Genomic DNA, 21,075 nt, shown 5'->3' on the forward strand with positions numbered 1-21,075 from the left:
CATTTCCATGCCCACCCCACCCCTGCATCCACATTTCCCCCATCCTGCACCCAGGCTCTGGAGAATAAAGGAATGGTGCCGAGTCCTACGTCGTGCTGCTCTGGGTGCTGTGCCAGCCCTGGGGGTGGGGGGACACGAGAGGACACAGACAGTGCAGGGCTATGGCAGTGCAGGGGCCGTGGCAGCAGCAGGAAGATGTCCCCAGCACCCCAGCGTGATGCCACCCCATATGGCATCCTGCAGGGCCACCTGTGTCATGAGTGCACCAGACCTCTGCCCCCTGGGGTGACACCCCCTGCTGTGGTGACAGGGGAGCGCTCATCCTTGCATGAGTACCCAACCCCCACACAGTTGGAAAAGGTGGGAGATGGCCTGTGGCACCCACCTGGCTGCCAGCCCTGGGTCCCCACATCCCTGGGGACCCCACGTCCCCAAATCACCCGTGTCCCCAAGTCCCTCTTGTCTCCACATCCTCAGTGTCCCTGCCCCACCAAGGTCCCCTCATCCTGGTGTCCCTGCAGCCTCCATGCCCATGTGTCCCTGATGTCATCCCCCCCTGCCATCCCTGATGTCCTCACGTCCCCAAGAACACCCCTAAAGCCCCTCTACATGCAGGACCCCCATCACTGCTGCTCATTTCTGCCAGCCACTGCCTCCGGCTGCTTTCCTGACCAAACCTCCCTCCCTCATTAGACTCAAATAATGAGCGCTGGGGCTAATTATTTATCCAATTATCCCTGACTTCCTTCCCCCTCTCTGGAGCACGAGCCTGGTCACAGTGACCTGTTGCAAAAACACGTGGTGATTCCCCCACACAGCTCGGCTTTGCCTTATTAAAAGATTTCTCGTTAGCGCTCACAGCTGACATCAGGAATGCATGAGCTCTGCCCGGCCCCGTGCCAACACACTGGCATTTCACCCCAATTCCTGCCCAGGACTGCACCGATCCTGCTGCATCCATCACCAAAGAAAAGCCCTTTATTGTTGCTGGGAGGGACAGGGAGGGAACGGGAGGAGTGAGCAGTGGGGAAGGAGCCCACAGGACCCAGGGGAACAGGCTCAGGGGAGCTGCTGCATCCCCCAGTGCTGTCGGAGGGGTGGGCGAGCCGGGACCCTCGGCACCTCCAAACCCCATCCTCTCCTTCTACTTCTAAAGCAACACCGAGGGAAGAAACAACACGGGGAAGGTGGCAGCTGGGCTGGGCTCTTCCTTGTTCACAGTGAATTTGGGGTGACGGAGGAGGGGAGGGATCCCATGCTCACAGGTTTTGCTGAAAAATTAACTCAAACCACCCACTTTGGCCTCGCTGGATCTCCTCTGCAGGGGAGCTTGCTCACGCATGATTTACATTCCCAAAGCATGGTTTGGGGAGAGGGAAGGGCAGAGGAAACCCCTCCGGTGGGCACAGCAGAGAGGAAGACACTGGGACACCTGGGACAGCCCTGGTGTCAGCTCTGGGATGCTCAGGGTGGGGATGGCAACGCCGCGGAGCCAAGTTTTGGCTCTCTTGGTGCTGTCACACCCTGTGAGATGCTAAAATCAGCACAGTGAGCTTTGTCAGTGAGCCAAAATGGGGAAAGCGGTATCTGCATCGTGGCCACGGGCTCAGAGGGAGCATGGGGGGAGAGGCAACTTGTTCCCTGAAAATGCCCCATAAGGGATTAGTCATCCCCTCCTTCAGTCCTGAAAGAGAATTCACACTCCAAACCAGAGGGAGGAGGGGGAGATCAGCACTGCAGGGGCTCAGGATGGGATGGGACCCTTCATCCCAACCAAGGGCCAGCTATGGGGGATGGGAGAGGGCAGAGAGGAGCAGTGCCTGGGTCAGCCCTGCTGCGAGGGCGCAGGGCAATGGCACTTCACTTGGAGAGGAAAAAAAAAAATAAAATAAAATAAAAGCCACACAGCGTTTGGAAGAATCAGGCAGGAGTCAAACACTCCCAGGGGGATGGAGCAGCTCTGGTCCCTGCAGCCCCTGCCAGCCCCCTTACTCTATCAGTTCCACATAATTGGCAGGGAACATGCCAAAGTGGCCGTCGGGACCATAGCCGCGCCACCAGCCTTCGTCGATCATCTCGATGTTGGTGATGATGTTCTCCGGATCAAATGAGATCTCGGTGTCATCAGCTGGAATGAGACAGAGTGAGGGAGGGGGTTAAAACCAACCCGACCCCCCTGCCCGGCACAGCCAGAGAGGCTGGGAGTCCCCCCCTGCCTCGGACGACCCTCCTGCAGGGACACACTGTGCCAGGCACGCAGCCCCCCTGACAGACACCCCTTTGCTTAAAGGAAGGGGTCCGTGACTCAGTTTCCCTGGGGCCGTGCGCTGCTGCAGCCAAACCCCTTGCGAGCCACCTCCCCAGCACAGCCGTGCTCCTACGGCCGGAGGCAGCGAGGGCGGCCCAGCCCCACTGCTGTTGCGAAAGGCCGGGGGTCGGTAAATTATAACATGAATATCTGGGTAAAACAGGCTCTGAGGCAGGAGGCAGGGGAGGGAAGACAGGGAGGCAAGCGCGAACAGATGTTAGAGGAAAAAAACCAGAGGCCAACAGCTCCCTTTGCTTGCTTTTCCAGCTCTGATTTGGGTGGAAGACGCTTTACCCAGTGCACAGCCGTGGGAACGCCCAGTGTGGTGGGTGGTGTCTCCAGTCTGGCTCTCTGGGAACAGACTGGGCCCAGCAAAGCCCCCCCCCAGTTCAGAGGCAAAGCCCGAGCCCTGCAGCTCTTACCAGCCTGATAGTCGTAGAGCGCCCGGGCACACAGCCCCTTCCCAGTCAGGTCCGGCGGCTGCTGGTACTCAACGGCGTAGTCGTATTTGGCATCGTCAACGTGTCCCTTCGGGAAGGAGAGAGGCACGAAAGGAGTTACCGGCGTGAACGGTGCAGTGCCGGGCAGCTCGTGCTTCAACAGGCACTGCAAGGGTCTGCAGCCGGGGGGCTCGCCACCCCAATGCCCGGCACATGGGGTGCACATCGCCCTGCTCCGCTTCTCACGGCCCTGCTTGGCTTCCCGGGCAGACCAGGAGGTGATGCCCACCGGGAATTGCAAGAGAAAACGGTGGGAGGGGAGGAGTCCAACACCGTGCAACACCCAGAGATTCAGATCAGCCCCACGAGCCTCAGAGCATCGCATGCAGGAGACCCCAGATGCCCCCCGGGATAAAAAAGTGGCTCTGGGAATGTCACGCCACGCGTCCCTGCCAGGAGAGAGGAGACAGCATGCGAGCCAGCCGCGCACCGAGGGAACAAAGGCCGGCAGCAGACAGCCCCTCTGGGAGCGAATCCGCATCCCTCAGGACCCCTGCTGCAGAGAGCGGCTCAGCACCCCCACATTTAAGTCTGGTGAAGCTGGACCAGCTCCAAGCCTGGATCCCCAAGCGTTTCTCTTTGCTATTTTGAGACCTGAGCTGGTGGCTCTTTACTTTCTTTCTTTTTTTCTTTTCTTTTTTTTTTTTTTTTTTTTCTTTTCTTTTGCAGAGGAAGGCTGAGGCAACCACTCAGCCCCTCTCCTGCTCCTCTTGAACCAGCTGGACACTTCCAGACAAATTCAAGAATGAGAAAATTAAGTGTGTTTGAAACGCTTATGGTTTTGTGAGCAGGGGGTGGGAGGGAAGATGGAGGAACAGAGGAAAGGGAACCAAACAGCCACGACATCTCCAAGGGCAACACTGCAGCGTGACACAACCCCACTATTAGACACTGGAGAATCTGACAGAGCATGCCAAGAATAGCTGGGCTTTGTCAGCTCCGCTGGTTTGGGACCTGCGAAGCAGCAGGAGGCGAAAGCACTTTGGCAAAGGGGCTGACAAGAGCGTGTGTCCCCCACTCCCCCCACCCCCACCTCCCAGGGCTCCAGGGACGGGGCAGTGCCACCAGCTGGAGCGGACTCAGGCTGTGGGATGGGTGACACGGGGGCTCAGCACCAGCACCTCTCGCTGTCAGCGCTGCGAAGGGACACAGCACCCCCAGCCATGTGGATGTGACCTGAGCGCGGCGAGAACTCCGGGATTTCTCAGCTTGCTACAGGTTTTAGCCCAGGCAGCTGGGAGCGCCGGAGGATGCTTGCACCCACAGAGACACTCGTACGAGGGTTCCAGGCTCATCCTAAAAGCTGAGACCAAGCCACCCTCTGTCGCAGGAGGATCCTGGCCAGCTCTCAGGTGCCCTTGTCACTCCAGGGTCCTCTGTCCTCTCCCATGCACCAACCTGAGGGGGTTCTTCATAGATGGCCGAGGGGTCCGGCGGCTCCTCATACAGATTTGCCTCTTCCACGTGGGAAGCTGCGATGCTTGAGTTGTACCCGGAGTCTTGTCCTGCAACAGAAACATGGCATCTCACCACGACATCAGTCACCTGAACCTCCTCCTGTCCCCTCGCTTGTCTGGCTGCTGCTCCAGGCTGAGGTGCCACCAAACGTCTAGCATGGACACGCTCCGGGTCTCCTGTCCTGCCGAGGGGATGGGTCCAGCAGGCACAAACCCAGTCACGGGGTGAGCAGGGGGTTCGGGAGCGATGAAAAGGACAAGGGAGAGAGTCGGGATCTCTGATGTGGAAAGGAATATTCTTGCTCAAGATGAACTGTTTCCAGGCTGCTCCTTGCGGTGAACACCAAACCTGATGGGGAAGGGTTGGTGCAGAGGCCACGGCCAAGAGCAGCGTCTAGCAGTGACTGTAGCCGGGGGACCGCTGGAGCTCAGCCTTGCTGGCCCCCTGCTCACTCCTGCCCCACCAAGTCCCTGGGGTGGACGGGAGTGAAAGCGTAACAAGTCGCTCTGAAACAACGGCTGGTTCTGCTCCACCAAAGAAAACCTATTTCTGGCTGAAGCATTTTGCTGAACTCAATTGCTCAAAGGGTTTGGTTGTGACCAGGTAAATTCTGACTTACTTGGGAAGCAGGGAAGTGGCAGCTTGGGGGCTGTCTGCCAGCGCCCACCTTCCTGAAGCAAAGCTGTGGGGCAGCCTTGGGACAGGGCAGCAAGCAGCCTGGAGAGCCGGGGACAAGCCAGCAGGGATGTGAAATGACACAGCCCTTCAAGGACAAAGCAACACCTCCGTGCCACCCATGGCACATGGGAAAACCTTCTGGATACTGCCAGCCCTCCTCCCACCCAAACCACCCGAAAGGAGACAGAGCATCCCACCACGGTCCCTGCCGTGCCACCCCAGCCAGGGCAGCGATGCCTGGGCAGGGGGAGCCCTGCACCACGGCACGCGCGGATCCTCTGGTCTTTACTGGGATGGCAAAACAGCTCTAACTGCTAGAGCTGGCTGCTGCCCAGAGGGAAATCACTGCGTGGGGGTAAAAAGCCCTCTTTGCTGGGTCTCAAAGGCATTTTGGAAAGGTCTGTGTGCAAACCTCAAAGCCCCTGCAGCAGGAGGTCTGGAGGGGGCTCTGGGGGTGCACGCAGCTGAATGTCAGCCTTTCAGCCAGGAGATTTCCTCATCCCCTCAGCTGCTGAACCGTCTGCTGAGCCTGAGGAGGAAACAAGGGACCTCTGCACCAGGCAGCAACAACCAGCCACCTTTCCTGGCCTCAGCACCACGGCCTCAGCACCACGCTCAGCCCCTGCCACCCCTGCCACGGCCAAAGACATCGCTGTAGGTTTCTGACCTAAAGATCCACACATGTTCTGCCAAGGCATGGAAAAACAAAAGACACTCGGAACCTAACCTCAGCATGCCCAGTTTTGGGGATCTCTTTGGAGAGGCGAGGTGAAAAGCTTTGGTTAGGTGAGGAAGCAAAGCCACACACCTGCTGCGGGTACCAGGGAAGCTGGAGGCATCCCCCAAGCAGAGGAGGGGGTGAAGGAGGCTGGGGCAGCATCCCGGGCAGGAGAGACCGGGGAGGCAGGACTCGGCACAGAGTTCACCTCCTTCTGCAGGAAAGGGCTGCGAAGTTTGCCTGGAAAAGGAGTGAAATGCGCTGCAGGAGCCAGGCAGGCATCAAGGCTTCCATGCTCCAGGTGACAGCTCCATGGCTCCCCAGGAGTCAGCCACCAAAGGGTGTTGCCAGACGCTTTTTGCCTTAGGAGCCCGTGGCTCAGTCCTCCTCCTAAGCAGGATTTTCCAGCTCTAATCCTGGTTACAAAAACCAAGTTTGTCTACTGGTTACAGCAGTAGCTGCAGCCAAGGGAAAAACCAGAGAGATATATTTTGGGGGAGGAAGAGTAGCTGGAGGCCACCATTCACCCGGGTCCGACTCTCCGCGGCAGTTTCTGGAGCACCCTGAATTTCTGGAGCACCCTGAATTTCGCAGACATTGTTAGGATCAGCAGCTGGGAGGGGTACAACTCAGACTGGTTGCTCCCAGTCTTCTAAGCCAGCGCACTTTCCTTGGCAGGAGGTAACCATCGGCCGTTATCTCCCCCATCTATGCTTCTGAATGCAAACAAAAGCCAAGCAGGAGCGGTAGGCGAGCCCTGCCCCAGCACGGCAGTGAGTAAGCACCAAGCTCACTGGCTTTTACCAGTGCCAGGGCATTTGTCTTCCTTTCCTCCATTGAAAAACACCGAATACTAACGAGGGAAATCCCGAGAGATTTCTCACCCTCAGCAATCAGCCGCCCTCTGTGACATTTAAATAGCAAGAAAGACATTTCCACCCCCACCCCCCCGCCGCGGCATTCCATCCTGTCCCACTGATGGCTTGCCTACCTAAAGCAAGTGCGTTTGCCCTCATATCACAAAATAAAAGTGCTTATTGCAAATTAATTCAAGGCACTTTCAAGAAGGCTGCACCGACTGCGGAGGATGTCACGTGCTCTCAGCGACTTCCTTGGCCACTTTCAGCTTTGGTTTTCACAGCTTCCTGGTTTCTGTCCGATAGATCAGACTGGTCTGTTCTAAGGGACGCACTCCTGCTTGGTTCAGCCAGTGAAAAGAAAATATCAGGTGGAACCAACGGGATAGATTCCAACAGTGGTGCTTTCCTGGCATTAAAATATTTAATTTTCATTTAAAAAATAAAGTTTAAGCATCAGAAGTGGTGTCAAAGTATAGAAAATTTCCACCTCAGCTGCTGAAAGCTGGCACAGCCGGCAGCGAGAGCTGTGCCACAGCAAACCACACAAGCCAAGCAAGAAACATCGCTCTGCCCGTGGCGGAGAGCGCAGGGTGTGATGACAGCTGCCCGTGCTGGGCGGGACGGTGGCCTCATGGGTGACACCCCCCTCCCAACCACGCTCCCCCATCGCAGCACCCACAGAGCGACCCGGTGCAGGGCCAGGAACTGCCCCATGCTGCCCGCCCCGGCCCAGCGCCGTACCCCGCCGTACCTGGCTGGGAGGCCGCCACCGCGTCCGCCGGCATCGACTTCTCCCTCTGCTTGAAGATGTCGCGGGGGTTCACCGCCCTCTGCGCTATCAGCGACGCGGCCTCCTGCGAAGGCGAAGGGGGCGCAGACCCCGCGGTCAAGGCGCCACAGCCCTGAGACAGGGAGCAGCACGAGGGGGAGAGCCGAGCCACCGCAGCCCCCCGGCAACGCGCTCAGGCTCCTGGCGGCGTACCTGGGCTTTCTCCACCGACTCACTTCTCTTGAAGCCCTTCCGCTGCCTGGCCTCGTACTCCTCAGCTTGCTCCCTCTGTGGCACAAGAAAGGGTCTGCTACAGCCTGGGTGGGCACCAAGCCAGCGCCCGCCTTCCCCAGCGAGACCCCCGCTTCCCCAGCCAGCCCCCAGGACAGGAGAAATGGGAACAAGGACCAGCCACGGCGATGGAGGGTGCATGAGGAGGAAACCCCCTGGATCTGGGAGATGCAGGAGCTTTGCCAGTCTGAGGATAAGGACTTAAGTTCCCTCCAGAGTCCCCAGGCTCAGAGAGTTTTAAACTCTGCTTTCCCCAAGGCTGCGGCCGGACCAGCTGTCGGGAGCACGCAGCCAGCGTGAGCAGAGATGTAAAGCCAGATCCAACGAAACCGAAGCCCATCCAGCGAAATCAGGGATGGAGCAAGAGACCTGGAGGACCAGCCTGTGGCACCTCTCCTGCCAGAGGGTGTCCATGGGTCTTTCCATGCCCCCCACCCACCACAGCAGTGCCCAGGGAGCTCCTCCACCACCCTCCACCTCTGCACTGTGGCACCCTGCCCCCTCCATTGAGAGGATGTGTGATGAGACCTCGCCATGGGGACAATGCTGAAGCTCACCCATTGCTGCTGCTCCTTGTCCCTGTTCTCTGCCTCCTGCTGCTGCTGGAGCCTCCTGCGGTGACAAACGACAAATCGGGGTTAATGAACAGGCAGGGTGAGTGGTTTGCTCTGCACAGGGCTGCTCTGGGACCTCACCCTGCTGCAGCCGCACAGGGAAGACCAAAGGCAGGACATTTTCCCATTTCTGGGGCCAGGTGGGGAGCCACAGGCCACCCTCCGAGCCGTGCAGGGGGAACAGCAAGCAGAGAGGAGCAGAGCAGCAGAAGCTGCTTCAAATAGCAGGACAAAACCGGGGAAGCCTCTTCCTTCAGGGCACAGACAAAATCACCAGCACGGACGGGTGAGACAGACTTCCCCATCGAGGCTCAGAACAGGAAGGCAGTGCCCGCGGGAGCCGGCTCCACCGCCAAGAAGGCTCCCTGGGGTCACGCCAGGCTCAGAGAGGAAGGAAATCAGCAGATGGAGCACAATGGCCGTCTGGCACATGCCACCTCCTCTGTGCAGAGCTCAGAGCCCTCCACCACCCAACCCAGCCTGCTGGCACCCTGCGGACCCCCGTCCCGCAGCCGCAGGTTTTGGTGACACTAGCGGGGCACCCGGTGCTGGGGCAGGATCCACAGGCAGGAAGACCCACAGGTGGTGCTGGATAAACAGTGCTTCAGCCAGGGAGAAGATGCTCTCCCCACTGCAGGGGCTTGCTGGGGGACCCCCAGCTGGAGGAGCCCACAGGCTAGCCCAATCAGCTGGGCCAAACCTTCGCCACCGCTCCAGGAAGGTGAGCAAAAGCAAATGCAACACATTGACACGTCGGCACGTGCAGACCGATGCTCGGACCGCACAGCAGCTGTCAGGATGGGACCCGTGGATGATGGTGCCCGAGGGCCGTGCCCTGCAGGGGTGGCTGGGCTGAGCCTGTCCCAGCGCAAGCTGAGGCCGATCCCCGCCACATGCGCTACCTCGAAGGAGGTTTCCTGGGATTGCAGTGATTGCAGTGACTGCAGCAGCAGAGAACGCACAGGCAAAACCTGCCCCCGCTGCGGAACAACGCTCCACCGTCAGCACAGGGGCAGCAGCCTGGAAGAGGCGGTGCCCAGGGCGCACAGACCACCGAGAGCAAGCTGAGAGATCCCAAAGAGCGGGATGGGCTCCAGGCATCGTCACAAGCACCTGCCAGCAGCAGGGACTCACTTTTGGGCTTCGATTTCATTTGATCTGGCTTTATATCTCTGTTCTCGCCCAGCTGCTTCCTGCAGCTCCCGCTCTCGACGCTCTCTCTCTAGCCGCTGCCGCTCCTCCTCTGCTCTCCTTTTCTCCTCCAGCCGGCGGTTTTCTTCATCTTTCTAATGGAAGACGAGAGTCAAGTGGTGGGTTTAGCTCCGAGACCCCCCCCAGGTCCCTGCACGCTGCACCATGCCACCAGCTGGCACGGTGGATCCCCTGGCAGCTCCCGCGGTGCCTGCGACACTTCCGCAGCCTGAAGCTTCACACACTATTGCTAAACCGCTGTAAAACCCTGCTGCAAGCAACCTGAACAGGAAGCAAATACAGAGCAGGCTCACCCTGCTGTTCCGCCTGGGAGAGCTGCCTTCAGAAAGGTCAAAAAACAGCTCCCCCCCCCCCCAAAAAAAAAAACCCCGAGTTTGCCATCCACCGGGAACGGGGTTGCAGCCCAGCAGTCTCCCCATGCACCTGCTCCAGCGGCCCTGAGCCCAAATTAAGATGAGATGAAAAGCATCTTGCTCTTCCAAGGCTGATTTCGTCCTCCCCTGGCAGCCCGAGGCAGCAGGACCCCTGGAGCCAGCCCAGCTCCCCACCCGCTCGAGGTCTGGATCCCTGACTCTGGGCAGGGGAGCCCACGTTACAGAGGGGGGATGCAGACGGAGAGAAATCTCCGGCTAAATCCAAACGCCTCGTCCTGCTTACGCCTGGCTGCTGAAGAGAAGTGGCAACACTCACCTCGGCTTTGGCCCAGAAATTATCCTTATTGACTCTCTTGATTTCGGATATTGCATTTGTCTTCTGGTAGACGGAGCCCTGAAGGAGGCAGAAGGCGGCACAGGTGAGCAGCAGTCCGTAAGCAATCACCATTTTTGCATTTCTCTGCAGAAATTTGTCCTGGAAGCTTTCTGGCAGCTTTCTCCTGCTGCTACGGGACTGGCCAGCCCCTCTTTGCCTTCCCCTGGCAGCCCCACAACACCAAGGGCCAGCAGGCTGGGTGAAAGGGTCAAGGGAAGATATTCAGCATAAAGAAAAACTAGACACTTTGTGATAGAATGCAACAGCAAAACCAGCACGATGCCGTGTTCAGCACAGTCTGTGACTCTTTACAAGTTACTGCAGCCTGACGCTTTGCCCCAGGCTTTAAAGCAGGGCTGGCCGTGGCCCAGCCATGTGCCTGTCACCAGAAATGGGGACTTCCACCCCGGTTTTCATCATCCCCCAAGCAAAAATCAGGTCGCCCGCAGAGCCCAGACTGGAGCAGCCAGCAAATAAGTGACCAGGACACACAGGAACGTGGCACTGCCGCACCAGCACGGCGCCGAGGGACAAGTGAGGGTCCTGCAAAGCTCCGGTTTGCTCCTCACCCATGTCCCGGAGCGGGGTCAAGCGATTCAGAATCGGAGAGCACGTGCAGCTGAGCTTCTCCCTTGTGCAGCTGAGAAACCTCACTTGCTTGAGGAGGGGGGTGTTAAGACACCTGCCCACAGAACGTTTCCATGCAGACAGAAAGGAAGCCACTGAGATCTCTGGCCTCAACACCTCACAGCACCGCGGGAAGCCTCAGTTTTCCTTTGCAAGCAGGTCAAAATGCTCCTGCACTGACACCTTCCCTGTCCCTCGGCTGCGCCACAGCTTTGGAGGAGCCCCCAGCCTCGCAGATACTCTGCAAATTTTAAAAGCTGGAGATTTTGTGTCTCTAAAAACTTGAATAGAGCTGAGGGGAACCAGTCCTGCTTAAAATCATGGCTGGGTCTACAGAGAGGAGAGCTTAGGCTTTCTGCTTGCCACAAGGACATCTCGCCTGTGCCACCATCCCATGCTCGTGTCCTGATCCATCCTGCAACAAGCCCAAGAGGAACCAGCCCTGGGTAAAATCATCAGCGCTTCCACCGCCAGCACAGCAGAGCACAGGGAGCCCCTTCCACCGCAGCGTGACAGTGGACCCAGCCTCTGCCCAACTGCAAGCCCAGAGGGACCAGGAAGCCCCCACGGAGCCCACTCACCACGGGAGCCTGAGGGCCTGAGTCCTGGAACTTGCTGCTCTCCTTGTGGAAGTTGTAGTTGGCCCCAGAGGCCTTGGCGACCTTCTCCATGATGAGCTCGGGCTCCACATCCTCCTCCGCACGAGCGTTGATGGTGACATGAGCCCCCTGAGCAGGGAGAAAGCCAGCACAGGAGTGAGGGGGTGACTCCAGAAGCCACTAAACCCACCACGCTGCTTTGACAGGTCCTGCCCACGCTCCCGGAGCTCCCAAGGGAAGGAAAAGGGCTCAGGTAGGGAAGCGCAGGCGGTATCGAGCACTCCCAGGCTCTCCTGGCCACCATCCCGCCCGCAAACAGCCCCCAAAGGGCAGGGTGCAGGGTCCCCGTGGCTGGGGACACCCAGCCCAGTGCCCACTGGTACGGGGAAGATGCCATTAAAAGAGGACCAGACCTTTAGGAAGTTGGCTACGGTGCTGACGTGGTTGGCACAGGCTCCTTTCCTCACGTCATTCACGCCCTCGCCAGTCTGCAAAGAGAAACCACCGGCACCTGCTTAGCAGAGTCCCACCCCAGGCTGGTTTTATAGCGGCAGCACCTTGATCTAAGCCTGCAAAACATCCACACCGGCCACGGCGAGGGCTCCCCAGAGCTCGCTGCGTGGAAAACAGCCTGCTCTGCAGCAAGCACTGCCCAGCGGGTCACGGCGAGCCTCCTGCCCAGGGACAACGGCCACACCACGAGGGCTCCCAGCTCCTGCTGAACCTCAAGCGCCTCATTCAACCCATCCCTGATGGGTTTGGAGCCGTTTGCCAGCAGCGTCGCTGCCAGTGGAGCGAGCCACACGGCCAAAGACACAATGGGGAAGCGAGTCCTCCCAGCGTGTTCGCCTGTGTCCATGGGGTCTGCACCATGCACCCACAGCAGTGGGCACAGTACGTCCTCGGCGCTGCAGCTTGGTGGGGGGGATCCCCCACCCCAGTGCTGGCTGCTGAGCACTGGGCAACTGAAGTTCTGGAGAGAATTGAGGGGAGAAACAGGGATTTATCTGCACCAGGTCTCTCTCCGGAAAGGCGGAGGTCTGCCCCACTCACCCAGTTGATGAGGACGTATTTGGGCAGGCCAGAGTTGGGATCCTTCACCCTGCAGAAGGCATACATCACCTTCCCGCTGTTGAGCTCCTCCACCATCTCCTCCAGGCCCCCATCTGCCCCAGGAGAGAAAGGAGAGGGCGTTAAGACAAGCAGGTCACGTACAGGTGGTGGGAACGGCTGAGCCTGTGGAGGCTACAGCCTGCTGGAGGTTATTCCTGTTAGACTTGGAGCTGTCCTGCACCAAAAGCGTTTCAGACCCCTCGTGCTTAGCCCAGCTCTCCCATTACCTGCTCGGCTGCACAGGAGCCGACCCTCAGCCCGCTCTCCCCAGTGCCCCTGCTCCGAGCAGCCTTCGCTGCCAGAGCTCCTCTTCCTCAGAGCTTCACTGCAACAAGCACAAACCCATGTACGGAAAGACCCGGCTCCGTAACACAAGGCAAGTGACGCCAGGGCAGGGAGATGCTCACGTGCCCCCGACTAACTAAAGGCTTTAGCCAGCGCAGGCAGCCACACGCTCTGCCCACATGCTCCTACACGGAACAGCACCGTGAGGTCTCCGGTGAGATCTCCGCTGCCCGTCACCAATGCAACGAAGCTCAGAAAAGTCCCAAGAACCGGCTACGCCTTGTTCCCGTCCCACATTCCAGGTCCGCCGGCGGCTGCAACGAGCCCCGCTTCATCACATGGGAAGCAGAAATGACAGCAAGAGGCTGGCACGGGGTACGGTCACCGGTCACCGTCACCAGCCGCGGGAGGGAACTGCTGCCCTCGCGCTCTCCTCACGGTGCCGAACCCTCAGGGCCCCGCCAGGCAGGTCTCTGCAGGGGATGCTGCCAGCCATGAGAGGAGGAGGAGGAGGAGAGGGGAGCCCAGCTCTGTGCGGAGGAAGGCTCAGCAGAGGGTCTGTGCAAGGCGGGCGAGCGATGGAAAGTGCTGTGCTGCCCCACGAACTGCAGCGTCGCTCCCGCGAGAACTGCATGCCAAAAAACTACCAGAAAAGGAGGAAAAAGGCAAAAACATGTGCTCTCATTTAAAAAAAATTCCCACAGACCACAATTCCTCCTACTTCGGTTTGCCTGACCCCTGAAAAGTGGAAAACAAGCTACTGCTTACACCCGGCGACGGCACAGCCCAGCCCACTGTGCTCCGCACTGCAGCAGGACCCGAGATTGTTTTCTTCTCCACTATTAAATATTTACGTTTCGGCTCTAAATTTGGCACCATGGTTTCCAAGCCCGGCAAGCAGAAAAGTTTCAGGCTGGAAGCCCGAAGCTGGTCAGCTGCTGGGAGCCCTCGCCAGGCACCGGGTCAGTGTTTAATGCGGGCATGGAGGGACACAAGGGAAGCACTGGGAGGAGCGGAGCTCTGTGGGGGGGTCCCAGCTCCGCAGCACGCTGCCCCGAACCAAGCGGACTCCAGCCTATGAACCACTCGGCGCTTTTAATTTAAACCTCACCGAGGAGCCAGCACCTGCGTGAGCCCTAAGCTCAGATCTTTTCCGTATGACCCTCACGCTTCGACAGCGGCACACCTTGTCTCGGCCCCACAGAGCCCCCGCGGCCGCGGGTCCGTGCTCAGGCCGGCGCATCCTCCGCGGCCCTCGGCGGCAGCTCGGAAAGAGCCGGACAGGCCCTGGCACCACAGGCTTTGCCGAGCCCTGCCCTGCCCAGGGACGCAGCACCCAACCGCAGCAGCCAAGGAACGCTCCCAAAGGAGAAGGGCGGCCAGTGAGGGAACACAGCCGAGCTGGGGGGAGTGCGAATGCAGAGCAGAAAAACCTGCCTGGATGCGCGGCTTTCTAACAGCTTTAGCTTTGCACCCAGAAGGATTTGTGTGGGAATCGGCAGCCGGATTAAAAAACAAAAAAAATTAAAAAGGTCCCACAGAGCAGGGAAACAAAGAAGGAAGGGCACTTGGGCAGCAGCGAGCTGGAGCCCCAGCTGAGGAAGCCAGCCCTGAGGCGCTTCATGGTCCCTCTGTCACCTTGTGCTGCGGCCGGCTGGGATCTAAAATACTTCAGGACTGCAAGGAGGTCCAGGGACCCGGACTCCGGATCCTTGGGAAAAGAGGAAAATGCAAGGGAAGGAGAAGGCAGAGCCACACACGCGCCGCTCCCACCTGCCACCCAGACCCTTCTCTGTTTTCCTCATCCCAAAACTGCACCAAGCACCCCGGCGCTCCCAGCCACATGCTCCTGCCATCTCCCGCCACCGGACCACCCCTCGCCAGTGCCAGGGCTGAGAACAGGCTCCGGGATTACAGAAAACCCCACAAAAAGCCACCCTTCCCCAGGAGGCGCGGGAGCAAGTGGTGTCCCCTGCCCCGGAACCAAACACCCCCGCGCAGCCCCCAGCCCGGTGGCAGGGGGTCGCCCCCCATGCCCTCACCTCCGCAGCCGGCCACGCGCAGGTCGTTGCTGTTGCCCTCGTAGGTGAAAAGGGCCCTGGGGGGGGGAGGGGGGGGAAGTGGAGGTTTCACCCGCTGGGGGAGAAGCCCCCACCTCGAAGCTCAGAGCCCCTCAGCATCTCCCCTCGGCTGCAGCCCTCCCTGCAGCGTGCCCCCAAAACCTCCCCCCACTCACGGGGCACGGCCGGTGCCCCCATGCACACAGCTCCCTTGGGCCCCCCACACCCCCTGCCCCACATCCTGGGCACTTCCTGATTCCCCCATAGACCCCGTGTCCCACCAGACACCCCACGGCGCTGACCTCCCCAGACACCCCATGTCCCCCCAGACACCCCATGTCCCCCCAGACACCCCACACCCCTGATCCCACCTGACACTCCACACCCCTGACACCCCCCCAGACCCCATGTCCCCCCAGGTCATCCCACACCCCTGAGACCCCTCCCCAGACCCTGCACCCTCCCAGACAGCCCCACACCCCTGATTTGTGTGTGCCGCCCCCACACCCCCTGCTTCCCCCACACACCCCACATCCCCCCCCAGGCACCCCACACCCCTGATCCCCCCATTCACCCCAGACACCCCCACACCCTCCAACTGATCCCCTCCACCACATCCCCCCCAGACCCCAGCCCAGCCCTAATCCTTCCCCCATAACACCCCCCAGGCCCCCCAGCCCCATCCCAGACACCCCCACACATCCTGGTTTCACTCCTACCGCCCCCCCCGACCTTCCCTTTACACCCCAGACTCCCACCCCAGAGATCCTGAGCTCCCTATACACCCCCCTAACACCCCACAGACCCCCATATACCCTAGAGCCCCTCCCAAACACCCCCACAGCCCCCCCAAACATACCAGAGGCCCCCTATACACCCCCACAGGTCCCCCAACACCCCAGAGACCCCCAAACTCCACCACATCTCCCCATACACCCTAGAGCCCCCCTATATACCCCCAGAGCCCCCCCAAACACCCCCACAGCCACCCCCCCCACCCTCCAGCCCCCCTCCCGGCACCCCGCCCCGGCACCCCCCGCCCCCCCTCGCAGAGTCCTCCGCCCCTCACCAGTCGGTGGGGCTCCCCGCCGCCACCACCCGCCCGTAGGCCTCCTGCAGCGCCCGCCCGTTCTTGCCGAGGTTCAGCGCCATGGCAGCGCCCGCTCCCGCCCGCCCCGCGCCGCCGCCGCCCCGCCCGCCGCGGGACCGCCCCCCGCTACCGGCACCGCCCCCCGGCACTACCGGTACCGCCCCCCGGCACCGCCCCCCACTACCGGCACCGCCCCCCACTACCGGCACCGCCCCCGGCACCGCCCCCCGGCGCCGCCCCCTTGGGACCTCCCACCTACTACCCCGCCCCAGAACAGCCACGCCCCGTCTCCAGGCCACGCCCCCAATCCGCTATACCACGCCCTTTGGTCTCCAGGCCACGCCCCTCTCCCGGGGGCACCCCCCGCACGGCCCCGGCACCCGCCTAGCCCGGCCCCGGGACCCCGGCCCAGGGGACCCTCCATGCCGGGGTGGCTATTGAGGACCCCTGGCCAGGGCGGCTCCCGCGGGGACCCCACCCCCCAGGGCGGCTCCCGGGGACCCCCACCCCATGGCGGCCCATGGGCCCCCATCCCAGGGCAGATCTCGGGGACCCAACACCCCATGGTGGCTCCCGGGCCCCCAGGAAGTTCAATGTGCCCCCCAGCCCAGGGTGGCCCTTGGGGTCCCCTGTCCCAGTGCAGCCCTGGGGGTCCCCACAGCCCCGCCCCGATGTGGCTCCGCCCCCCAAGACACCCGGACAAAACGCCCATGACCCCGTGCCCCCCCCCAGTGCAGTCCTGCTCCAACCACTCGGGATTCCCCTGAGGTTCCCCAAGACGGAGCCGGGGGGCAGGAGGGATGGGGGGGGGGCTTGTGGGGGGATGGAGGGGTCTCCGCCCATCGCTGCACCTTTGAGCCTGGAGCTTTTTGGGGTGCAAACGTGCCTCTATTTTATCCAAAATCACCAACATTCTGCTTTTTTTTCAGGAAACGCCCGAGTTTGGGGATCAGAAAAGTATCCGCAGGACGAACATTTTCCCACGCAGGGCATGGGGGGGTCCCTCTCGGCCCCCCAGTTCACCCCAAAATGTGGGTGCTGTGGGAAGGGAAGGGGGCTCGGCAGGAGCAGGAGCCCCAAACCAGAATTGCCTTGTTCTGGTGTCGAACTAAAAACATCCTCCAGGGGGGTGGGGGGTGGCCGCCCCCCCGGCCTCGGCCCCACAGGGCAGTGGGTGGGCTGGCAATGAAGGTGAGGTGTACCCGGCTACAGCTGGGGGGGACACACGGACATCGGCACCCACAGTCTCATGTGTGGCAGGGGGCACGGCAGGATGGATGCCGGTGTGGGGCAGGGGGCACAGATGGATGCCCGGTGTGGGGCAGGGGGCACGGGTGGATGCCTGGTGTGGGGCAGGGGGCACGGGTGGATGCCTGGTGTGGGGCAGGGGGCACGGATGGGTGCCCGGTGTGGGGCAGGGGGCACGGGTGGATGCCCGGTGTGGGGCAGGGGGCACGGATGGGTGCCCGGTGTGGGGCAGGGGGCACGGGTGGATGCCAGGCGTGGGGCAGGGGGCACGGGGGGATGCCTGGCGTGGGGCAGGGGGCACGGATGGATGCCTGATGTGGGGCAGGGGGCACGGGTGGATGCCTGGTGTGGGGCAGGGGGCACGGATGGGTGCCCGGTGTGGGGCAGGGGGCACGGGTGGATGCCTGGTGTGGGGCAGGGGGCACGGATGGGTGCCTGGTGTGGGGCAGGGGGCACGGGTGGATGCCTGGCGTGGGGCAGGGGGCACGGGGGGATGCCTGGCGTGGGCCAGGGGGCACGGATGGATGCCTGATGTGGGGCAGGGGGCACGGGTGGGCGCCTGGCATGGGGCAGGGGATGCTGCTGCTCGGAGCAGGGCGCTGGGACCCCCTTTTGCTCTGCAAACTGGCCCCCAGCCTGGCCGGCCGCCCCCTGAGCACGAGGAATGCGGGGGGGGGGGCTCAGGCTGCGGGGCAGGCGGTGGCCCCCGGGCAGGGCAGCATCCTGCCCTCGGCAGGGGTGCGGGTGCTGCCCGGGCCCCCGGCCGGTGCTTATGGGCCATTTGCAGATCGTCCGTGTCCCTCTGTCCCCACCGCCCCGCCCCTGCCCCCGGGACAAACCGCCGCTAACCACCCCACCCCACCCCCACCCCCCCCCGAGGCCAGCCCCGAGCCAGCTGCTGGCTGGAGCCGTGCAGCCCCCCGGGTGAGGAGGGGGGTGCTCGGGGGATTTTTGGGGTGTCCCTCCCAGCCGCACCCCCTCCATGTGCTCCCCTTGCCCTGCCCCTCAGCGGATTTCGCTCCCAGCTCTTCGTCCCAGCCTTCCTCCTCCTGGGGGGTCACCCTCAGGCAGGACCAGCAGGAGGGATGTGGAGGCGGGGGGGGGGGGGGGGGGTCTCCCCAAAAATCCAGGAGCGAATCATCCCCATCCCACAGCTGTGGGAGCACTGGGGGGAAACACCCCTCCCCCCGGAGAAACCCACCTCCCCCCCCCACCCGAGCCGCCACCACCATCCACTGGCAAAATAACTGGGGCTGAGCTGCCGCCACCCCAGCCCCCCCCGGAGGGTGAGGTTGGGTTAAATGAATCCCCCGGGACCCCCCAGTTGTCCCCAGCACCGGTGACAGTGATGGTGGTGTGCTGGCATTTGTCTCCTTGGGCCTTCGGGGGGGGGGGGGGGGGGGGTGGTTGGGCAACCCCCCATGTCCCCAGCCCCCCGGGGAAAAGAGGGTCTATGGGGAGCGTGGGGGTGGGATGGGGGTGGCAGATGGTGAATGGGGTCGCTGAGGGTCACAAGGCAGCCGAGGGTTCTGAGAGACGCGAGGCTCCTGGGGTGGCTGAGGATCCCAGGGTGTCCAAGTGTCCCGGGGCAGGTGAGGGTCCTGGGGTGGCCGAGGGTCCTGGGGTGGCCGAGGGTCCTGGGAGTGGCCGTGGGTTGTGGGCCGTCCAAGGGTCCCCAGGGTGTCCAAGGCTCCCAGGGTGGCTGAAGGTGCTGGGGTGTTTGACGGCCCTGCCACCCCTTCCCCGCCGCAGGCTCATTTCCCACCCTTCCCCTCCCCCGTGGCCGCTCTCCCCCCCCCCCCCGCCTCCCCCCCCAGCTGCTCCTGCCCCCGGGGCTCCCGTCCCAACGCACCGTCCCTGCTCCCCGGCCCCAGCCCTGTGCCCCCCAGGACCCGCTGCCGGGGTGCGGCAGCCGGGGCAAAGGCCGGCTGAGGGGATGGGGCCCTGGGGCGCAGCAGCGGCTCCTCACTTGGGCTGCGCAGTGGCCAAGTGTCACGTGTGACACCTTTGAAGGACTCCACCTCAGTATCTATCGCCTCCTCCATCTCATGGACCTCCTATCCCACTGTCACCTCCATCTCATGGACCTCCTACCCCACTGTCACCTCCATCTCATGGACCTCCTACCCCACTGTCACCTCCATCTCATGGACCTCCTACCCCACTGTCACCTCCATCTCATGGACCTCCTAGCCCACTGTCACCTCCATCTCATGGACCTCCTAGCCCACTGTCACCTCCATCTCATGGACCTCCGGTCCCGCCTGTCCAGCTAGGATGCCCTTAATTATCACATAACGGGGCAGAAGCATCTTGGGAACATCTTGGGAAAGGAGTTGCAGTGAGGTTTTGCCTCCAGAACACCAGTTGCCTTCTGATGGCGACCTTCAAACCCATTGTGGAGGCTCTCCTGGCTCTGTAGGACATACAAAAAATATTGGGAAAGACCCCAAAACTGCAGCCCTGCAAGTCCTGCTTGTGTACTTGGGGTCCTGCAAAGCTGGGGGTCACCTGAGGAGTGGGATGGTCACTTTCACGTGCCCCATGCCAGGAACCAGCCACATCCTCACTCCTTCGTGGGCTCATGCCATGTTATTTATCTCCCAGCCCGGGGGATGTCAGGAAAAGGAAGACTTTAAGTGATAATTTATGTTTTTTAGCAGCCCAGGGCTCGCACAGCCCCCCAGACACATCTGGACCCTGCACAGGGGGGCTCTCCCCACCACATCTGCCCGTGGAGCAAGGAGCTGCCTGGGGAGGGGCAGGCGTGCACTCCCCATTCAGCACATGGATGGAAATGTTAATTAAAAGCAGGGTAATAAAACATCTGGAGGACTGGGAGCCGGGAAGGGGCAGCCGGCACGATCCCCTGCAGCTGCCTCTCGCTGTTCCTTGAGAAACTTGGGCAGGGGGGACCGGGGTCACCAGTTATTTAGATGTTACAAAAGCCTTTTCATGGAGTATTTCAGGCAAAGCAACTGAAGAACCTTTGTGGAGCGGAGCAAGGGGCTGCTGGCCTGGCGGGGGGGGGCGGGGGGGACAGACTTGTGACCCCCGGGGACTGGGCATCTGGGGACTGTCCCCGGTGCCTGGTGAAACGGGGAGGTGGTACCTCCGTCCAAGATTGGGGTTCGTGTTCAGGCAGTGGGCGATGGGATGGGATGAAGCCAATATGGCTTGGAGATGCTGGGTGAAGCCCCGCTGGGTACCACTCCCACAGCCGCTGGGGTGACAGGCAGGATGAGCACCCACCCCACCCGTGTGTCCCCGGCACAGGGCATGAGCCCAGCCTGGAAGAAAAAGGGGAGCAGGGGGTGGGTGTTCCAATGAATCTGTCCTCCAGGCTTGCTTGGGGCACTGTGGTAGGACCCTGGGGGTGCTCGTGGGGTGGGGTGGGGAGTCCTCTCCGAGCATCCGGCTGATGGGGAACAGGGTCACCCTGGTGGGACGGGGACACCTGGGCAGGTCAGGGACACCCAGGTGTGGTGGGACACATGGGTAGGATGGGGCCATCTCCATGGGATGGGCGGGATGGGGGCTCTCCTGTTACATGGAGGCACCCAAATGGGATGGGGGAACCCTGGTAGGGTGGGGGCACCTTGGGTGGGACAGGGGCACCCAGGTGGGATGGGGGGACACAGATGGGATGGGGACGCCTGAATAGGATCAAGCAGGGTAGGGACAGATTAAGCAGGATGGGGGCACCCATATGGGAGAGGGCACCCCGGGTGGGATGGGGGTCTCAGATGGGAGGGCGCACCCTGGGTGGGATGGGGGGACCCAGATGGGAGGGGGCACCCTGGGTGGGATGGGGGGACTCAGATGGGATGGGGTTTCCTGGGTGGGATGGGGGGACTCTGGACAGGGTGGGGGGACCTGGGCAGCATGGGGGGGA

The 21,075-nt window shown here is 61.8% G+C and overlaps 1 protein-coding gene across 3 annotated transcripts; it reads right to left on the reverse strand.

The window, feature by feature from the left end:
* Positions 1–956: 956 nt before the first annotated feature.
* On the reverse strand, positions 957–16,022 carry DBNL (drebrin like). 3 transcript variants are annotated; one of them, XM_037371628.1, is made up of 15 exons: positions 15,912–15,979; positions 14,825–14,880; positions 14,421–14,493; positions 12,438–12,550; positions 11,798–11,872; positions 11,367–11,513; positions 10,099–10,176; positions 9,331–9,482; positions 8,140–8,194; positions 7,505–7,579; positions 7,274–7,376; positions 5,753–5,902; positions 4,207–4,313; positions 2,731–2,836; positions 957–2,128 (listed from the first exon to the last, which is right to left on the reverse strand). In XM_037371628.1, the coding sequence occupies exons 4-15, from the start codon at positions 12,531–12,533 to the stop codon at positions 1,989–1,991; spliced, it is 1,284 nt and encodes a 427-aa protein (XP_037227525.1). In that variant the 5' UTR covers positions 12,534–12,550; positions 14,421–14,493; positions 14,825–14,880; positions 15,912–15,979; the 3' UTR covers positions 957–1,988. The 3 variants fall into 3 exon arrangements, with proteins under 3 accessions (XP_037227525.1, XP_037227523.1, XP_037227524.1); XM_037371626.1 differs by lacking the exon at positions 14,421–14,493 and having other exon boundaries at positions 15,912–16,022; XM_037371627.1 differs by lacking the exons at positions 5,753–5,902; positions 14,421–14,493 and having other exon boundaries at positions 15,912–16,022.
* Between the last annotated feature and the right edge of the window lie 5,053 nt (positions 16,023–21,075).

The sequence above is a fragment of the Falco rusticolus genome, chromosome 20 (genome assembly GCF_015220075.1).
Source record: "Falco rusticolus isolate bFalRus1 chromosome 20, bFalRus1.pri, whole genome shotgun sequence".
Taxonomy (NCBI): Eukaryota; Metazoa; Chordata; class Aves; order Falconiformes; family Falconidae; genus Falco; species Falco rusticolus.